Source organism: Porites lutea, chromosome 9, assembly GCF_958299795.1.
Source record: "Porites lutea chromosome 9, jaPorLute2.1, whole genome shotgun sequence".
Taxonomy (NCBI): domain Eukaryota; kingdom Metazoa; phylum Cnidaria; class Anthozoa; order Scleractinia; family Poritidae; genus Porites; species Porites lutea.
The window spans coordinates 18,345,659-18,363,043 of record NC_133209.1 but is presented as its reverse complement, the minus strand read 5'-3'; the positions used below and the strand labels follow the sequence as shown (position 1 = coordinate 18,363,043).

Here is a 17,385-nt window from a genome sequence, read left to right as displayed (position 1 = left end):
TTTATTTTTGCAGCTAGCCCTGCAGTTGAGTAGTAATTATCATATGGCTACATTAATTGAATAATTGGCATTTCTATTCATAATAATTTAGATGGCCCAGGAATTGAGGCTTGTACCAAGGGATCCTAATTATATAAATCCATACAGAAAAAAAGCAAAGAAAGAGGTATGTGCTAAAAGTCCTCTGTCTCTAATTAAAACCAGGTAGATTAAAACAGCTAGGCCAGTTTTAAGCTGGTTTAAGTACAAGGCCTTGCTACAGAATAAAACTTACAAACACAGTAGTTTTACTGAAACTGGCTCACGGTCTTCCTTTATAAAGAAAATTATATGCGTCCTCAAAACCTCAATTAACAACAGTCCAAATTACATATATGATGTCTTAGAAAAAGCAGATTGCGTGCTATTCAAAAAGATCTCCAGCACGCCCAGCCACCCTTTGTATTCTAATCCCTCCCAAAAACTAAAGAAAGCTCTGTGCACCTCCGAGTTCTAAGCAGCTAATTCCCTAGGGTTAATACCCAGTGCTTAAAAATAGTTTCGTCAATAGGCTCTTTTTTAAATACAAAGTTACTGTAGCAATTTCATGTAAGAATTTTTTTATTGTTAATATTAATATTTTAAACTGAATTTTAAGGTTTTGTGCTCTTAATAGCTTTTTAACTGTTTTCAACTTTTGCAAAAAATAAGATTTATTAGTTTAGCATGTATTTTTGCTGAAACAAATAATAAAAACCTAAAGACAGTAGAGCAGGAAATTCAGAGGTTGTCATCATTTCAAATGTTGTTTCCTTTTAATGCCACTGTGTTATTACTGAGTCTGTCCACCAAGGTGGCTGTGAAGGTACCTAATTTTACTTAAAAGCATTCTCAAAGGGATATTGATCAATTTGAACCTGCAACAAAGCTTTATCATTATAATTATATGGCAGAATCCACAAGCGGGCAAGATAAGGCAAATCCTGTCAACTGATTGGCTACCAGTGTGGGCAAGGTGGCTGCTCTTGCCCACTTGGGATTTTCCTTGTTGGTCGAGCAAGAAAAAGTTCTCTTTTTGTTTCATTGGTCAAGATAACTAGATATTGACCTCATTCATGAATTCTTTGTTGCATTTTTATCCATCTCAACTTTGTCTCAGTCCACAGAAATGAAAAAAATGAGGCCAATATATACCAAACCATCTTGACCTCATGCATAGTCAATGTTGCATATTTAATAAGCACCTATTTGTAGAAGTTAAATTTGGGCTTGCCTCAATTTTCTTTCAGCAAAAAAATAAAGAGAACAGCGAACAAGAAAGTATATCAAAGAAAAGCAAGAAGAAAAAAGAGAAAAAGAAAAGAGGGCCAAGATTAAGCCATGCTGAATTGTGAGACATTTAATATTATGTAGCAACCTCCTTCATAGGCAACTCCTTTTGTAATGGTTAGACCAGGACAGTCATGCCTGCAAAGGAGACTAATTACAAAGCGACATTTTAAGGATGCCCTCGATCAAACCTCAAGCACTATACAAACAGAATTCTATCTGAAGCCTTAAAGTCTTCAAATATTTCAACATTGAGGCATATAAGGAAATTTTATACTCAGTAATATTGAGATGTGGCTCTGATATTCTCTTATTAATCAATTAGACATTTTATTTAAAAGATCTGCAGCTATGTTGAAAAGATGAGTTAAGGCATACTGTAATATGGTTTTAAAGAAACTAGAATTTTTTTGTTGGTATCATGCTTTCCCAGTATTATGTCAAACAAGCAGGTTTTCCAGATTCTAGGTACATTCTAGGTATTATTTTGCAACAAAATATTGTTATTGACAACTCCATAACATCTAAGCAGAAGTGGAATAAAGAAAAATAATGTCAGAAAAAGGGAAAAATAATCAAGCCATACAGTGTATCTAAACGAAGTTTAATTGCCCTCTCAGTGGAGTATGCACCTTTTTTTTCTTTTTTCTTTTTGTTGTCTCGTTTGGTCACTAATCATCTTTAATGTCAACCATAACAGGAGAAAATTCCCTATTTTAACAGTAAAATGCCAATACAGACAGTAATGAAATTCTGGAATGAAAATTTTTAATAATTTCCATGTCAAATGTCAATAAAAATGTTTTCAAAATTTTTTATTTCATTTATTTTTATTTACATGTACAGTTTATAAAACAGGATACATGTAAATAACTGATTATAATGTGTGTCCATTGCAGTAACTGTTCTTTGGTTGCAGTAACTGTTATACTTCAGTACTGTAGTTTCTTAGTGTATGATTCTCCTTAACCACGCAATTCCCCTTTAGAGTACAAACATTAATCTTCTTAGTTCATGAAACAGTCTTCTTGAGAACGTTTTCCTGTATGTACATGTGGAGGAGTTACTGCTATGATTCTGCTGTGAAGTCACTTTTCCGGCAGGAGGTACAATCTCTTACCATCAGATGAGCTTCCAAAAATATGTCCTACTAACTTCATCAACTGTAAAAAAAATTCACATTTGGCTTTTCTGGATTAAAGAAAAAGTGGAGTTTTTTGGGTAGAAGGTCTATTGTTATTGCCCTGGCTTCAAATGGCTCACCATCAATAGAAAACCATGAGACCTACAAAAAAGGGAAATAACTATATGAGAAGCTTTGAATTTCAATAACACGCTGAAGAAAATATTGTTTTAAGACCATTGAAAAATGCCAAAAAAAAAAAAAAGAAACAAATAATCTGTCAAGAAAACTCAACCTTTTCATCCCTGGGTTCCAGCTTCAGTTGTTTTACAATCAAACATCTGTGTCCTGCAGAAGATAATATAATGTTTTTTTAAGCATCACTGTTTGCTTTTATAGTTAAGTGGTTGACAAAATAAAAATGACAGCTACTATACTGACAGTTCATCTCTAACAACTTAGAGCATCAGAGACTGAAGAAAATTTGAATTTCAGCTGGTCCCTAAGATAAACAAGAGCTTCAATACTTTGCTTGTTAAGGGCCTCTGCATGCTTTTTTGAAAGTCTGTGATTAAATAAAAAGGTGATTTGCCTGGGCTTTTTCCCATAAGCTACCAAAAGTTGCTTGCCGAACAGGAAAATTTGCTTGGGTCTACTTTTTTTGTCCAGGACAATCACAAGGTTTTTTGGAACCCTGAAGCACAAACACAATGATTAAAAGCATCTGGGAATACAAAATACATTACTTGAGGAATTGTCTTGGTTGTAGCTTCCTTCTTTTTCTTCCTTTTCCATCTTTTCCATCTTCCATCTGTTGTGTGAAGAATTTTTAAAAAATTAAATTTAAATAATTATTATATAAAACTGTATCATTTTCCAGACAGGCGATCATAACTTGGCTGTGTAATTTTGCAAGGCTATTGTGCTAAAAAAAGCATTGAACCCATGTTAACTGGAAAGGGAAACTTCCATATGTTTGTTTTAGATTTTTAATTTTATTAACAAATCAGAATAGAAAAAGACTTGCCAAGGATTTGATGACTTACCCAGTTTCGATAAACTCTGTCTTTGTGAGGTCTGATGGCCATAATTTCACTTCAAGCGAACTGTCGTCCTACAGATTTATTAAACAAAATTATTGTGAAGTCGTACCCACACAGAGTAACCAATCCTAAAATCTACAGGTCATGCAGTGTTATTTGGGTCATTATTAATAATTATTTATTCCTTGCGAAAGCGAGTTTCAAATTTTGTCGGAATTTGCAACACGTATGACTCCCATGAGGATTGCAAGCCAGGTGCAGTCATCTCTTTGCTATGAGTCTATCGAGTTTGGTTGGTGTCCATCTTGACATCAAGGTGCATTGTGGCTCTCCAGGCAACCCATAGGCTTGCTTTGCGAAGAGTGTCTTTCTGTCGGTTTGTTTTTCTTCGTTTCATCAAGTTATATTATGGTACATTGTACAATGTATACCTGTGCACCTGCTTTCCTGAATGGCTTCACAGTAAGACCAAAAGTTTGAACAGGACTAGCAATCCATCCATCTGAGACAATGCTACCAGCTTCTGCAAGAAGATGCCTTCCCTGTGGTTCAATGGTTGTCTCGCAGTTAGCTGTAGCCAGAACATGGGATGCAACTTGCCCCAGTGGGCTTGATGATGTATTCTTCAATGACCTGTTGTTCTCTACTAGCTGGTTTGTTGGGTAAGTAAGGAGGGTATTAACAACTGGAGGCCATTCCTAAAAGTAAAGAGTAACTTATGAAAAGCATCAGATATGTCCAAATACAGTTTATGATTTTCAAACAAAGAGAACAGAAGTGATGACATCACAAAAACCAACTCTGTGAAATTATGGGAATGATTGGCATATCCAGCAAGAACAAGATGAAAAATGTTCACTTGCAAAAAAGCAGCTGCAAATTGGTGAGGAGATATACATTGTAAGCAATGTTATGCTCTGATGACCCTGTAAGAATCCTTCTAAAACAGGCCTGGATTGTTAACATTTCAATCCAAGCCAATTCTAGAAGGATTTGTGTGGCATCATCAGAGCAAACCAGTGATTATATCTACGCACCAATTTGCACTTAAACAGGCTGATTTTTGGCAAGGGGACTTTTTTCATCTTGTTCTTTTTGAATATGCTAACCAATCCCATGATTTAGCAAATTTGAAAAATTTTTGTGACATTGTGCACCTCTCTTCTTTATATTCACAATATCAATAATTACTCCAAGGACTCTTAAAAGAAAATGACGAGTTTTTAAATTGATTTGCACAAGAGAGAATCCCATAAACCTTGAATTGGTTACTTATGCTCAGTCTTTAAAGCCTTATTTCGTAGAGTATAACCCACACTGTTTTCTACACACCTTGAAAGCTGCTACAAGGTATGACATTTTCCTCCTGAAGGGGCCAGCCATCCAAAACCTTATAAAACAAGTATTTGATATAAGTTCCTTATTAAATCAAAATGCCTAATAAGCACCAGGGTGCAAAAAAAGTCTGGTTTACAGCCTGCCATTCGGGCAAGCTGTAGTTAGCATGTACTAGCCCACAAGTCATTTCAACTAGCCCTAAAACCCTTTTTGATTAGCAGGATTAATTACAATCCGTCTGTAATTTGAATTTCCCAAAAAAAAAAAAACAGCACTTGCTCGTCTGGCAAGTTAAGAACAAAAAACACTAGCCTGGTAGCAAAATCCACTAGCCCTGGGCTATCAGACAGGACTTTCTTTGCACGCTGAAGCACAGTAAAACCCTGATACACAGTCATGTCAAGAACCCCTATGAAATCCCATTTATGATCTAAATTCCCTTCACTCCCAGACCACAATATTATTTATATGGCAAATGAAAATTATTTGTCTTTAATCTGTGGGTGAAATCCTGTCACAACTTTTGCACTTTGCTATTAAATTTACAAAATTGTATCTTTCTAAATTTTTTTTTTTTCATTTGGCAACTAAGAACAATCATCCCACCAAATTCCTCCTTGTCAAACATGTAGCTGGTATGCTTATAAAACAGAGTGGTCACAAGCATTAGGTATGGTGGCCCACATCTGTCATGGCAAAACCAAAAACCTCACAGCAAAACCCAAAACCTCAGGGGTAAAACAACAAAATACCTCACGGCAAAACCAAAAACCTCACAGCAAAACCAAATACTTCACAGCAAAAGCAAAATAGCTTTGGTTTTGACGTGGGAATTTGCTTTTGCCGTGAGGTATTTGGTTTTTGCTGTGAAGTATTTGGTTTTGCTGTGAGGTCTTTGGTTTTGCGGTGAGGTTTTTGGTCTTGTCATGACGTATTTTGTTGTTGCCGTGAGGTTTTTGCTTTAGCCTTCGTTCGCGCCCAAATTCCCTTCCTCTTCCTTTTCAAACGCCTGCCACGTGGGCTATTTTTGGTTTTGCCGTGAGGTTTTTGTTTTTGCTGTGAGGTTTTCGGTTTTGCCGTGAGGTATTTTGTTTTTGCCGTGAGGTTTTTGGTTTTGCCATGACAGTTGTGGGCCACCATAATTAGGGGATACATGTACATGTAAAAAAAAGTCAACAGTTCAATCCCCACTTCTTTCATAGGAAATGTTTGGGGCAAAATGCAAATTTAGGGTTTAAAGGGTTACATGTAGAAATCAGAATGTATGGAACAGGACCCCAGTTTATAGTGATTGATATACCACTCAGGGTGCAAAGAAAGTCAGTATTACAGCCTGCCATTTGGGCAAGCTGTAGCTAGAATGTACCACAAGTCATTTCAACTAGCCCCAAAACCCTTTTTGATTAGCAGGATTGATTACAATACGTCTGTACGCTAGCCCGATAGCAAAATCCACTAGCCCTGGGCTATCAGAGACGACTTTCTTTACACGCTGCCACTAATACTTGTATACCCCAGCCTGTTCTAACAAACAATTCATCAAGGTTCATGGTACACTAGTCAGAGTCAGTGTTAAACCACTCCTGGATGGTAAAAGGTTAAACTACTGTTTAATGGTTATTTCATCTTTACTGGTCCACTATTGAATAAAAATTAATAATCTGTTTTTCCTTCTAAGCCCATAGTGGGTTCAGTACACTGACCAGGGTTGTCAGGATTAGGGGGCTCCCTTGATTCAAGAAAATAATTCCCAAAAAGGGCAGTGTGTACACAACTAGACAACAAAAAACTTCCCAAGAGAAAATTTTAATTATTAAAATTTGTGGATGCCTGTTCTCAGAAAGAAAGAAGCAAGGCTGCCTGGTAATAATAATTCAAGTATTGGATGTAAATAATGTAAATAAACTTTTTACTTGTCTTGCTTTTCATTTGCATCTCTAAAAGCACCCCAGTGGAGCTTAGACATCGCAAAAGTTGAACGACCTTCATCACCCTGAAACAAAAGAAAGGAAAGCTGCCTCTATGGATGCCCAAATTTGTTCAATAATAAATTGACAAGGAAAATTTTGAACCATACGTTGGGGCCTAAACAAAATAATGTTTGTCATTAAATTGTAGTGTAAATATGTGAATATCACAGTACTGATTAAAGGTACGGGCCAAGGGCTAACTGAATATTATTTTATACAAACTTTCACCATTAATTTACAGTCAGGAAGTAACCAAGTAACTGAAACCTATAATTGTATAAAATACATTGTATAGTTAAGGTTTTACTCACCTAGTTAAATTTTAACTTATAATATCTATTAGTAAAATCCAACTAGTGGTCTATTATCAGTGCTACGTTCTGATTGGTTGAGCTCCTACTAGGCTATATGTTATAGCCCACTAGTAGCCATAAGCACGAACTTTTTGGCGGCAAAGAAGGATTAAAGTCTAGCTTTAACTAGCTAAATTTTTTTTATTCTCGATATTTTTGACCAACTAGTTGGATTTTACTGAAAAAATTATTCCTCTCACCCTCATGGCCTCTGAGTCAATAGCCCATTCGGCCTCCGGCCTCATGGGCTATTGACTCAGAGCCCATTCAGGCTCGAGGAATAATTGTTAAATATATCCTCAGTATAAGGGTGATAATGTTTAACTATTTAGGTTTGTGTTAATAATATTGTCGTTTGAGCTGCTGGGTCCATGCAGAGTCCTAAAATTAATTAAATCAGTGCATTCACATACTACATTGTACATGTATATGATGGCATTATGATATTTCCAGTTTCAATCATGATAAAAACTGACCTTGATCTCCATCACATCCACTGGCCTGATGTAACCTTTGACGATAGCCAATGCTGCATTTCCAATAGTTCTAGGGAAAAGTAGAATGTCCTTTAATAGATATAATGACACGTCACAAAGGCAACATAAATAAGCAAAATACATTGTATTCTACTAAATTGTACACGTCATGTAACATGTAAGTTAAAATTTACTTCTCCTACCTTGCCTCTGCCACATGTTTGTTGGCAAAAAGTCTGTTACAGAATGAATTATGGGTTCCAAGAGGAATCACTCCAATGGGAATCTTAGAAATTTCTTCCTGGCAAACAAAAACAGAAATTTAAATAATACTGTTAATATCACCTTTCAAACAAAAACTGTAAAATGAAACAACAAGCAGAGGTCGAAGTAGGCAGACTATTATGTGAAATAATGTACCTGATCACTCCGTCTTAGCAATCCTGTTACGACCTAAAGCCACAAACAAGGAAAAAGACACATGATTTTTTACCCAGGCTTTGTTAATGCTGCATGGAAAAACATTTTTCAACAGAAGGGATGTCATTTGATGGACATCAATGGGAAAAATCAGAAGTGGTTTACACACTGCAGATATCCAACATCCGTGCATTCTGTTGAAAAATAGTTTCTCCCAGAGTTTCTCAAAGGGTGGCAAATTACATCTACCTTACATCTACATTACACAAATGTAATTCATTAAGAATACACAAATTAAAGAAATCAATGTTTAATGAGTGTCTTTCTGTATAGGCACAGCTAAACTATACATCCAAATTTTTAGACCAAAATAACCCCAAATCTAAATATTAGTACCAGAATGAGTTGATCTAAATAAGAGATTTTAAAGCCATTCAAAAAAATCACAGTGGTGTTTTATCAGGTTTAAAAACTCTCAGCTTCACCTCAAGTTTTTTAACCTTATAATACATTCCAGCTCATTTTTTAAACAGTACTTCAGATTAAGTTCTACAACCTCTCAACTCATCAGGGGCACCCAGCAACTTTTTTCTGTAAAATAACTGTTCGATGGAGCAAATATTGCCGAGAAGTTTCTAAAGCTTGTGAAAAGCGAAAACTTTCTAGATAACCGTTCCATTTGTCTAAAATATTCGGACATGTTCTAACAGCTCAACTACGATTTTCATAGGTTGTGTTAGTTCCATTTATTTTTAATACCAAGATATTGCGATTGTTGTTAAAAAAAGGGTCTCCTATAAAAACTTTTGGTGTAAAGACTTTAATGTACCCTAAAATTTTTTAAAGGAAGCATGGCTACTTCATGTCCTCGTACTTTCCACCAGACCCATAAGGGTAGCTAACGCTTTCTGATGAGATGAAAAAGCCACCTAAAACTTTCATGATGACCAAAGTTCGCCTAAGACATCTGAACAGATAAATAGTTTTTAGGGCAACTCCAAATTAGCCAAACAGGCTTCTGAAGTACAGAGAAAACCATTTGAGACACTTCTGGTGTATTTAGAACCATTTGGTTGTTGGGTGGCCCTGACTCATCTACCCAAAGAAGACATTATTAATTATTTTATTTCAGCATTAAAGTGTTTTTCAAATTAGTACCAGTTATCTGTACTTTCTTCCTTTTAGCACAATGTTGAAATATTGTAAGAATCTGGACATCAGGTTTAATTTACTTCTTACATGCGTATAAAGTTACATAATGGTAGCAAGTTTAGAGTTAAAATATAATTATGATCCACATGATGCACTACATTCTTAGGTGGTTTAGAAGTATAATATATACATTTGCAGGCTGTATTAGGCTTGCTGTGTCAGTGAGACCACCAGACATTTTGGCTCAAGGGTTTGCTAGCGTTTAATTGTTAGATCACAATTCTCACATTCAAAAAGGGTTTGGTGCCATTTGGGTTTGCTAGCATTTAAGTTTTAAATCATAATTCTCACATTCATGCAGGGTTTGGTGCCATGTATTAGAATCTTTGTTCTGTTCTGGGCCTTGGTCTTCCAACCTGGACTCATCTCCCACTCTTTTCCAACTTATTTAAGTAAAATCATAGAAGCCCTAAACAGTGCATGGGAATGACCCACCCTTAACTCAAAGAGTTATACTTCCTTTTGTTTTTTCAATTCTGTGTTTTTTTTTTCTGTACAGAATGTATAATGTCATTTGTATCCTCATTTTCTTCTATACTTGCCAAGTAGAATGTCATTTTGTATCTACTTACTTTTGTTATTATAATGTATAGTATGTAATAAAGAGTGCCAAATGAATAATAATATTATTGACACCTTTGTTATTCAACTGTATACAACTATATATTATTTGCCACTATTTTGTTAAGATCCTTGAAGCATGACGATAGATGCTGATACATCCGAAACAGGTCTTTAAAAATTTAAATCCTCAAGTTATATTTGTTTTGAAAATCTAGCCTGCATTAACAGGAAATTTGATATGTAAGATACAAGATCTTGCTTCTCACCTCAAGCAGAGTGCCATCTCCTCCAGCAACAATAATTCCATCTGTTTTTGGATCAATATACTGTGTCAAGGTTTTAATTTGCCCTTCATAATCTGTCTGAAAAAAGAACATTTGCATGCCATATTTGACAAATAATTTTCCATCCTCAAAAACTTAGCATTTTTTACAAGATAAATCAAGTACTCTACAGTTGTGTTCAAGTCCAGAAGTGCAAGAAAACTTGGAACTTTAATAGGAACTTCATATTAGACACAATATTACACAATTAATTATTTCCATTGACTTTATATGCAGACAGTTCTAATTCCTTGTGTTTAGATGAGGATTAGGGCATGTCTATCATATAAAAGTACCTGAATCCCATACATTTGCTTCCCTGGACATATCTGGTAAAAGTTTTGAAGTAGTTGGTGAAGAATAAACATCAGGAAAATTAAAAGCATGATATTAAGCAATAATAGCATGAAAGCAATCTTGACAGCTTTCATCTGATTTGAATGGTAGAATTTCATTGGCAGACTTGAAGAGAAAGCTTAGTGAGAATTTAGCTTAATAACCACGAGTTATTATTATTAATAAATAAAAAATGTTTAAGTACACCGTACCTTAACAATGGTTATGTCTAGGCCTGCTATATGAAGTATAGGTTCAGCATTTTTCTTTAAAAGTGTATCAGCACTTCCACTAAAAGGGGAAAAAAGAAGGAATTTTATGTAAATAGCTGTTTAATTTCCAAGTTTTCTTTTTAGCATATTTGGCAAATATATCTGAGCACCCACCATGAATAATAAAAATTAATTCTATATAGAGGTTAAAACCGATAGCTTACAATTACCCTGTAGCTTTTTGGCCAGTTGTTTATGGTACCACGAAGCTCTCAGAACAGGCTGTTCCTTAGCGCAACATAACAACAGATAAATGAGCCAAACAATACCTCTAAAAACAATAGCAGGTTTGTTTTTGGAGGCCAATGAAGAAAGAGGTTTCTGAGAGCTTTGTGGCTAAGGACTGTGTTTGGTGCAAATTTTTTTATGATGGATATAGAAATACAAAAATATGAAAACATAGTTGTAACATAGTGTCTTATATACATGTACAGTATAAAGTATTGCACTTCTCTAATTGAGGATGAAAATGCAGCCAAATACAAAACACTTGCAATGCAATGCCCTCTCAGTCTCACATGGGATAATTAGCCACCTACAATCGGCGACAAAATGAGTTGAGACACTTCGCCCTAAATGGACTTTTTGACGTTATCCGGACTTCAAAAGGGGAAAAGGTAGCGTTTCCTCCCCCATCCCCTCCATGCAATGTTGTTCCACTGTTCGAGCTACCTTTAGAAAACAAGAAACATCCCAGCTTTGAATGGAGGGGACAGGGGAGGGGTGTGGATTCTTATGTTTCAGAAGTTAGCCTATTTGAGTACAATGTCTCAACAATTTTGTTGCCGATTGTATAATTGTTTGTGAGACACTGCTTTTGTATGCAAATAAAATTTATTTTCAACATCTGCAAGCTGTAAAATATGAAGCATCTTGTTTTCAGGATGTTCTGACTGTTGCTATACCTACCTTCCAGCTGCTGGATTGAAAAACAATGTCAGTCTCCTCGGTTTCTTTAGAGATGGCAGTGTTGTCTCACCATAAACCTATAATCAAAGTTAAGTCACAGGGCTCAGAGTCAGTGGGAGCAAGAGTAGCACACAGTTTAGCCCAAATTAATTACAAGCTCAGTGAACTTAAAGCACTTTAAATAACCTTCAAATAAATGCCATAACTACACTGTTAAGTTACTTCAAATCAAATTTTTTAATATTATTCTTGATCGAAATGAAAATGGACGAAGATTCTCCCCGCTCCGTAAGCCACCATGCGTGTCTCCCAATAAGCGCTCGAACAATACCCTTCTCAATTCTCGGAGAACGGACGACAGTTTGCCAATTTCTACATTAGTGACTCCGGCTATTTACCACGATTCTGACGATTCTAGAGTACAAATTTACACCAGTGATCCTGGTACAAAAAATAAATAAGAAAAGTAGCTACCATTGGAGAAAGAAGTAACATCATCTTTATCAACAAAGCGGATGCGAAGGTAAGCTTGAAGGTAAGTGTTACGCAGTGTTGTGATAAGATCAGATCACGTTTCAGATTTTCGATTTCCATAGATGCGACAAAATATTTGTGATTATCGATTTCAATCGATTAAATTGACTAATCAATCGACAAATATCGAGTATTATCGATTAATCGATTACATTTTCGATGATCGATTTCTATCGATTAGTTACGTCCTGACTTAGGAAGCAAATTACCGTCGAACAGTTTGTCAAGAGCCCTATCTTTAATGAATTGTGATTGGATTGACCTCTTCTGAACTTTTCAACCAAATTCCTTGCAACCAAATACAATTCTTAAAAGAAACAAGAATTTCTTGAATCACTTACCTTTGCTTCCAGGCACAATTCCCTTCTTATCATGTATTCTCTGTCAGGAATAGACACAAACAAGGCTGTTAATTCATGATCAAGGCTACGTTCTGTAGCTACTAACACCAAAATATTTTCCACCTCTAGATTACCTATACTTATTAACTCCATAATTTGTCAGCCAGCCAGCGAACAATGCAGCAGCTATAGACTTTTTTCGATGCTTTCTTATAGTGTAAAACCACGGCTTTGCAGCCGCCATGTTGAAAATCCCGCTCTTCTCCAGGCTCTTCGCGAGCACCCTAAAGTGAGCGTCATGTAGTTGAAAATATGTGTCTCCCTCTTGGTCTCCCTCAATACGTCTCAACCCCCCCCCCGGGGGGGGTACTCCCATACATTACCTATACAGGTGTGTGCCGCCCAAAGGGGTCGTGATTTTGAAGCTCCTGATTTAGAACGGGGTATCCATTTCAGAGGCGTTTTTTAGAACGGGGTATAATATTTCGAACGTACGAAAGCTCCACTTTTGTAAGAAGCCATTTGAAATTATTCAAGGACAGATTGCTTTTAAAAATACGGTTCAATGCGTTAACAAGCAAACCGTTGTACTCTTGTTGCACCTTAGAACGGAGTATAAAAAACTGGCCCATTTCTACAACGGGGTATCAGTTTTAGGGCGAATTCTAGAACGGGGTTTAAAAAATTGGCCCATTTCTAGAATGGGGTATCAATTTTAGGGGAAATTTTTTCTAGAACGGGGTGCCAATTTGGAGTCCCCGGCGGCACATACCCACCATAACAATACCCAAGTGCCCCCCGGGTCTAGAACCAAGGATATTCAAGGATCAGGCATGGCCCCGAGTCAGTCGGGTCGGGAGAAAAGGCGCGAAGAAAGTTTTTTATTTTTCCCGACCCGACTGACTACCCCTGTGTCTCCGAGGATGAGGATCAGGCGCAGGGCCCAGAGGAGTTGATCGAAGAGACAGTTAAATTTTACAGTTGATACCCTGACACAGAGCATCGCCTTTGTTTTTATACTGTTGAATCGAGCAAACTGTCATTTGGTCTTATTATAACCCTGAAAACCATACCCTGTTCAGCAGCTCATATCCATCTAAACTAAACAGAAGGGGTTGCCTCCGGGGGTTTGTGGCTAGTCTCAAAAGGCCCGAAAACAGAGTGAAAAAATAAAGAAAAATATATATTGTCTGTGTTTTAACATGGTCTCTTTTAGGGGCCAAAAAAAGCTTGGGCCACGCCCAGATCGGTCTCCTTTAGCTTTAGGGGTTTAATTCTAAATTTCCGACGAGCATCCCCACCCCTTTCATATGCAGAGTCCCCCCGGGGATTGTACTTAACCCGTGAAAATGTTTCTGAAAATTTGTGCCAATACGTCAGAAAACAGCAAAATGAGAGTGTAATCATGAATGGGCATCGATATGGATAGTACTCTATTACAATCGACTCTCTCAACGGACACCTCTATAAGACGGACACCTCTGTAAAACGGGACACCTAGAGTTAGACCAAGCTTTTTGTACTCCCTTTATTTGGACAGACACCTCAGTCTAAGACAGACACTTCTTGTTGGTCCCAAAGGTGAGACTGTATATCCATTACGCGGGAGTAAATCAGCAAATGACTTAACTTCGTATTGCTCCTTTTCCGATTGGCCTAAATCCCTCGACTCCGCAGTCCATAACCAGCTGGCGTTGACCAAATTTGGAACAGTACGCGGATCAGTCCGATACCTTATTGACGTCAATCGAACTGATAATGACAGAAGAAGGGACAGCGCGCAGACGGCGTTGTAATAAGGAGCAACTCAGATGTTTTGGCAGAATGGCCGAGGATTTGACACGTTTGTGAGGACGAAATAGCCAAACTGTTCTACATGAAACTTTTCTTAGATAGTACTTCTGCTTGCGCTGGCATCGGCGTTTGTTTTTCAGTACATAAGGCTTATCAGTCGTCCGTGTTTGCCCTGTTACGTTACTTGTATCGCTGACGAAACCATACAGGCTACCGTAAAGGGGGGATACAAAAGCGATGTCCCTGTTTTGAGCATTTGAACGCTACGGCTCTTTTTAGCTTCGTCACCAGAGCATGGTGGCCCATATACGCATGTCTCTAGGGAAGAGAACGGTAATTGAGGAATAATGTAAGATCTTTTTTTCCCGCAGTTTCTCTAGTGACTCCTTGTTCGGTGTATTAGTAACACTTAGCGGGATTCAAAAGACTATAAGCCGACCGCGTGACTGTGAAAAATGTAATAACACGTTTTTATTATTATAAATCCATCCAATGCTGAGCGGAGTATCTGGCCACTGTTGCACAAGCTCAGGGGATTTAGAGAGACAGTAGTGTCTTTAATACGGACTTCAATTTGCTCTAATCTTCTAGCTAAATCTTTCGGCATTTAAATGAATCGAGGTTTCCATGTTTAATCAGTTTATGAGAAGTCTAGACGTTTTCGTGTCATTTGTGAACAGAAGATTCGCAACATTGACTTTCCACCGCGGCAAAAAAAAAAAACCAAATGACGTCTTAGGTGTATTTCATTACATTTATTAGTGGGGTTTCGCTTACCATTAAATAAAAACATGGGCAAAAATAAAATAATAAGATAATGTAACTGTTTTTGCGTTTTTTCTGAAAAAATTGAACTTCTTTTTCTCCTTAAAAACACTTTGCAATTATGCAGTGGGCAAATGGTGCCGATGGTAACTTCAGTTGCAGTTTAAACACCAGCTCACTTATAGTCGAACTTTTTAGTACACTTATAAAAACTTGGTTTATTTTGACAGCATAGTAGTAAACTTTAAACATGCGTGCCGTGAAAGTAGTAATCTTGCTTCGGAACTTCGCCATAAGCTTAAAGGAAATTAACTGATCTTACTTTTAGTTGAACATTGATCGATACCCTGCTCTTAAACTGAACCCGTGTGACTGTCGATAACTAAACTGCTTCTATCAGGATTTCCGGTCCATGTATAACAGCCTGTTTTATCTCGAAATTGGTCAGTAAACTTGAAAAATTTCAGGCAACTACTCATCCAGTACTTCGAGGCATCCAACTTAGCATCTACCCGTCTAAATCTCCTTATACTTAGAAAACCGAGAACATGTTCCTCTAATAAAAATAATCTCTCGGGTTGTCGGTAATCTTTCAGACCCTACTTATAATAATATGCTGTGCATGTTAAGTGGCATGTGCGCGAGAACTTGGTCACTGAGAACTCGGCGATATATATATATTTTTTGTACCAGACATTTGTCCTCGGCTGAGGGAGGGACTTTAGTTAGTCATAATAGAGGGCATTCGTTTTTGTTAATGTTGCTGTTGTTACCTCTTTTTATTTTAACATATCCAAACTCCAGCTCCTTAAATTAAACATACTTTCAAGAGGGCGCTCACTGCAAAAGTCATCAATTTCGCTAATATATTATGCTTCACTGTTCTCTAAATTAGCCTCGCGCGCGCATGACTGATTGAAATACAGATACTGATGCAAATTTTGAGGCAATTAAAACGAAACCTTTATTCTTCAGCCGTTTAAGTCGGCAATGCCGTCCGGAGCTGTCATCACGAATTCAGCTGGCCCGGGGCTCCAATTTGAAATCGCTGCTTGTTATACGACAAGAGCCATACGATCATGCAATGCATGATACCGTTGAAAATATCTGCGCCTGTTTCAGTTCATTGTTGTTTAGGCTGTTACAGGCGTTCAGCGTAGTGGGGAGCGAGTTTGTAAATCGTACGCCGGGGAAAAATTAAGAGGCCCGCGCTTTACTATCTGAACGCTAATTGTTGTTGAGTTTCTGCTGTCTCTCCTGGTGGTTTTTATGAAACGTCTTCTTAACGGTAAAATTTGTAAATTGAAGATTGCTTGACTTCTCCTGCGTCGTTGCGGAAGAATAGTTTCTATCAGACTGCTGACTAGCGCTTGAATTAGCCCAAGCTATTGCAAACAATTGAAAAAACTTTCATAAACGTGGGAAATTGGCTTCATAAACACCTTTGACCTCTACGTTACGATTTCCGCTTTAAAATTTACATTGCCTTGCTAAGAGAGAAAGGCACCTATTAAAGAATTGAGCCACGAGCTTTCTTACAAACACCAGTCTATTTAACCTAGCGGTCTAATTTATGCTCTAATGTTTCGGGAAAAGATTGGTTATCATTCCCTTAAGAAGTCTTTTTTTGCTTATTATTCATGACATGAAATAAAATTGAATAATTTTTAGACGCGATAAAACGTTGTGGTTTAATGCGGGGGTTTTATTTTTCAGGCTTTTGCGAGAGATTTGGTTGCTATGAAACTGATGCGCGCTTTGAATAAGTTTTCAGTGCTAAAATACTTCAGACATTACATATGAAGACATTTTTAAAAAACCAGGAGGCACAGAAACAACTGAAATATTATATAACTGATCAGTTTAAAACAAATCAATTGTATAAAGTGATTTCTGATTTCAATTTTTTTCTTTTGGTTCCCCGGCAAAATCTTTATATCGCAGCTATAAAACAGCGCCTCGTCTTTGTTTGTAAGGTTAAGCGATGTTTTAAAAAGTTTTGTTCTCCTGACCAATCAGAGAAAGACACGCCCCTCGAAGGGCGGTGCCTAAATCAATTATGGTAAAGAAGCTAAAGAAATTCATTTTCGAGTGAATTTGAATTTTATTGTGCATTCACGAACTTCTTTGGAGAGTGCTGAAAAGCGAAAGTCGATCCGTGATTAGAGAAGTCTACGATAAATGTGATCTGCTTTTGCCGTTGGACAAGAAAAAGTCCTAAAAACGTGAAAAATTCTTTCCTGGCCACTCCCTAGTGGACGTGATAAGTCTCCACCCCCCACCCCACCCTAGGGAAGAGCGGTC

General features: G+C 37.1%; 2 protein-coding genes across 3 annotated transcripts in view; one reads left to right on the top strand and one right to left on the bottom strand.

Annotated features, from left to right (window-relative positions):
- LOC140947832 (coiled-coil domain-containing protein 134-like) overlaps positions 1 to 2,119 on the top strand; it is a 40,420-nt gene extending 38,301 nt beyond the window's left edge. For both annotated transcript variants that reach the window (XM_073397035.1, XM_073397034.1), the window contains 2 exons: positions 92 to 166; positions 1,269 to 2,119. In XM_073397035.1, the coding sequence (XP_073253136.1) occupies positions 92 to 166; positions 1,269 to 1,373 (180 nt within the window). In that variant the 3' untranslated portion in view covers positions 1,374 to 2,119. The remainder of the gene's footprint in view (positions 1 to 91; positions 167 to 1,268) is intronic.
- Positions 2,054 to 12,780, bottom strand: LOC140947830 (acylglycerol kinase, mitochondrial-like). The gene is made up of 15 exons (XM_073397032.1): positions 12,657 to 12,780; positions 12,523 to 12,562; positions 11,648 to 11,724; positions 10,679 to 10,757; positions 10,074 to 10,169; positions 8,032 to 8,064; positions 7,815 to 7,912; positions 7,612 to 7,681; positions 6,726 to 6,805; positions 4,807 to 4,864; positions 3,906 to 4,172; positions 3,478 to 3,545; positions 3,178 to 3,242; positions 2,727 to 2,779; positions 2,054 to 2,593 (listed from the first exon to the last, which is right to left on the bottom strand). Exons 1-15 carry the CDS (start codon positions 12,764 to 12,766, stop codon positions 2,468 to 2,470), a joined length of 1,320 nt encoding a protein of 439 aa, XP_073253133.1. The 5' UTR covers positions 12,767 to 12,780; the 3' UTR covers positions 2,054 to 2,467.
- Positions 12,781 to 17,385: the final 4,605 nt, after the last annotated feature.

Coding starts and splice junctions, on each gene's coding strand:
- LOC140947830 (XM_073397032.1), bottom strand. CDS start 12,766: ATGGCGGCTGCAAAGCCGTGGTTTTACACTATAAGAAAGCATCGAAAA. Junction 12,563..12,656: donor TATGGAGTTAATAAGTATAG/GTAATCTAGAGG, acceptor TATTCCTGACAG/AGAATACATGATAAGAAGGG. Junction 11,725..12,522: donor AATTGTGCCTGGAAGCAAAG/GTAAGTGATTCA, acceptor CTTTGATTATAG/GTTTATGGTGAGACAACACT.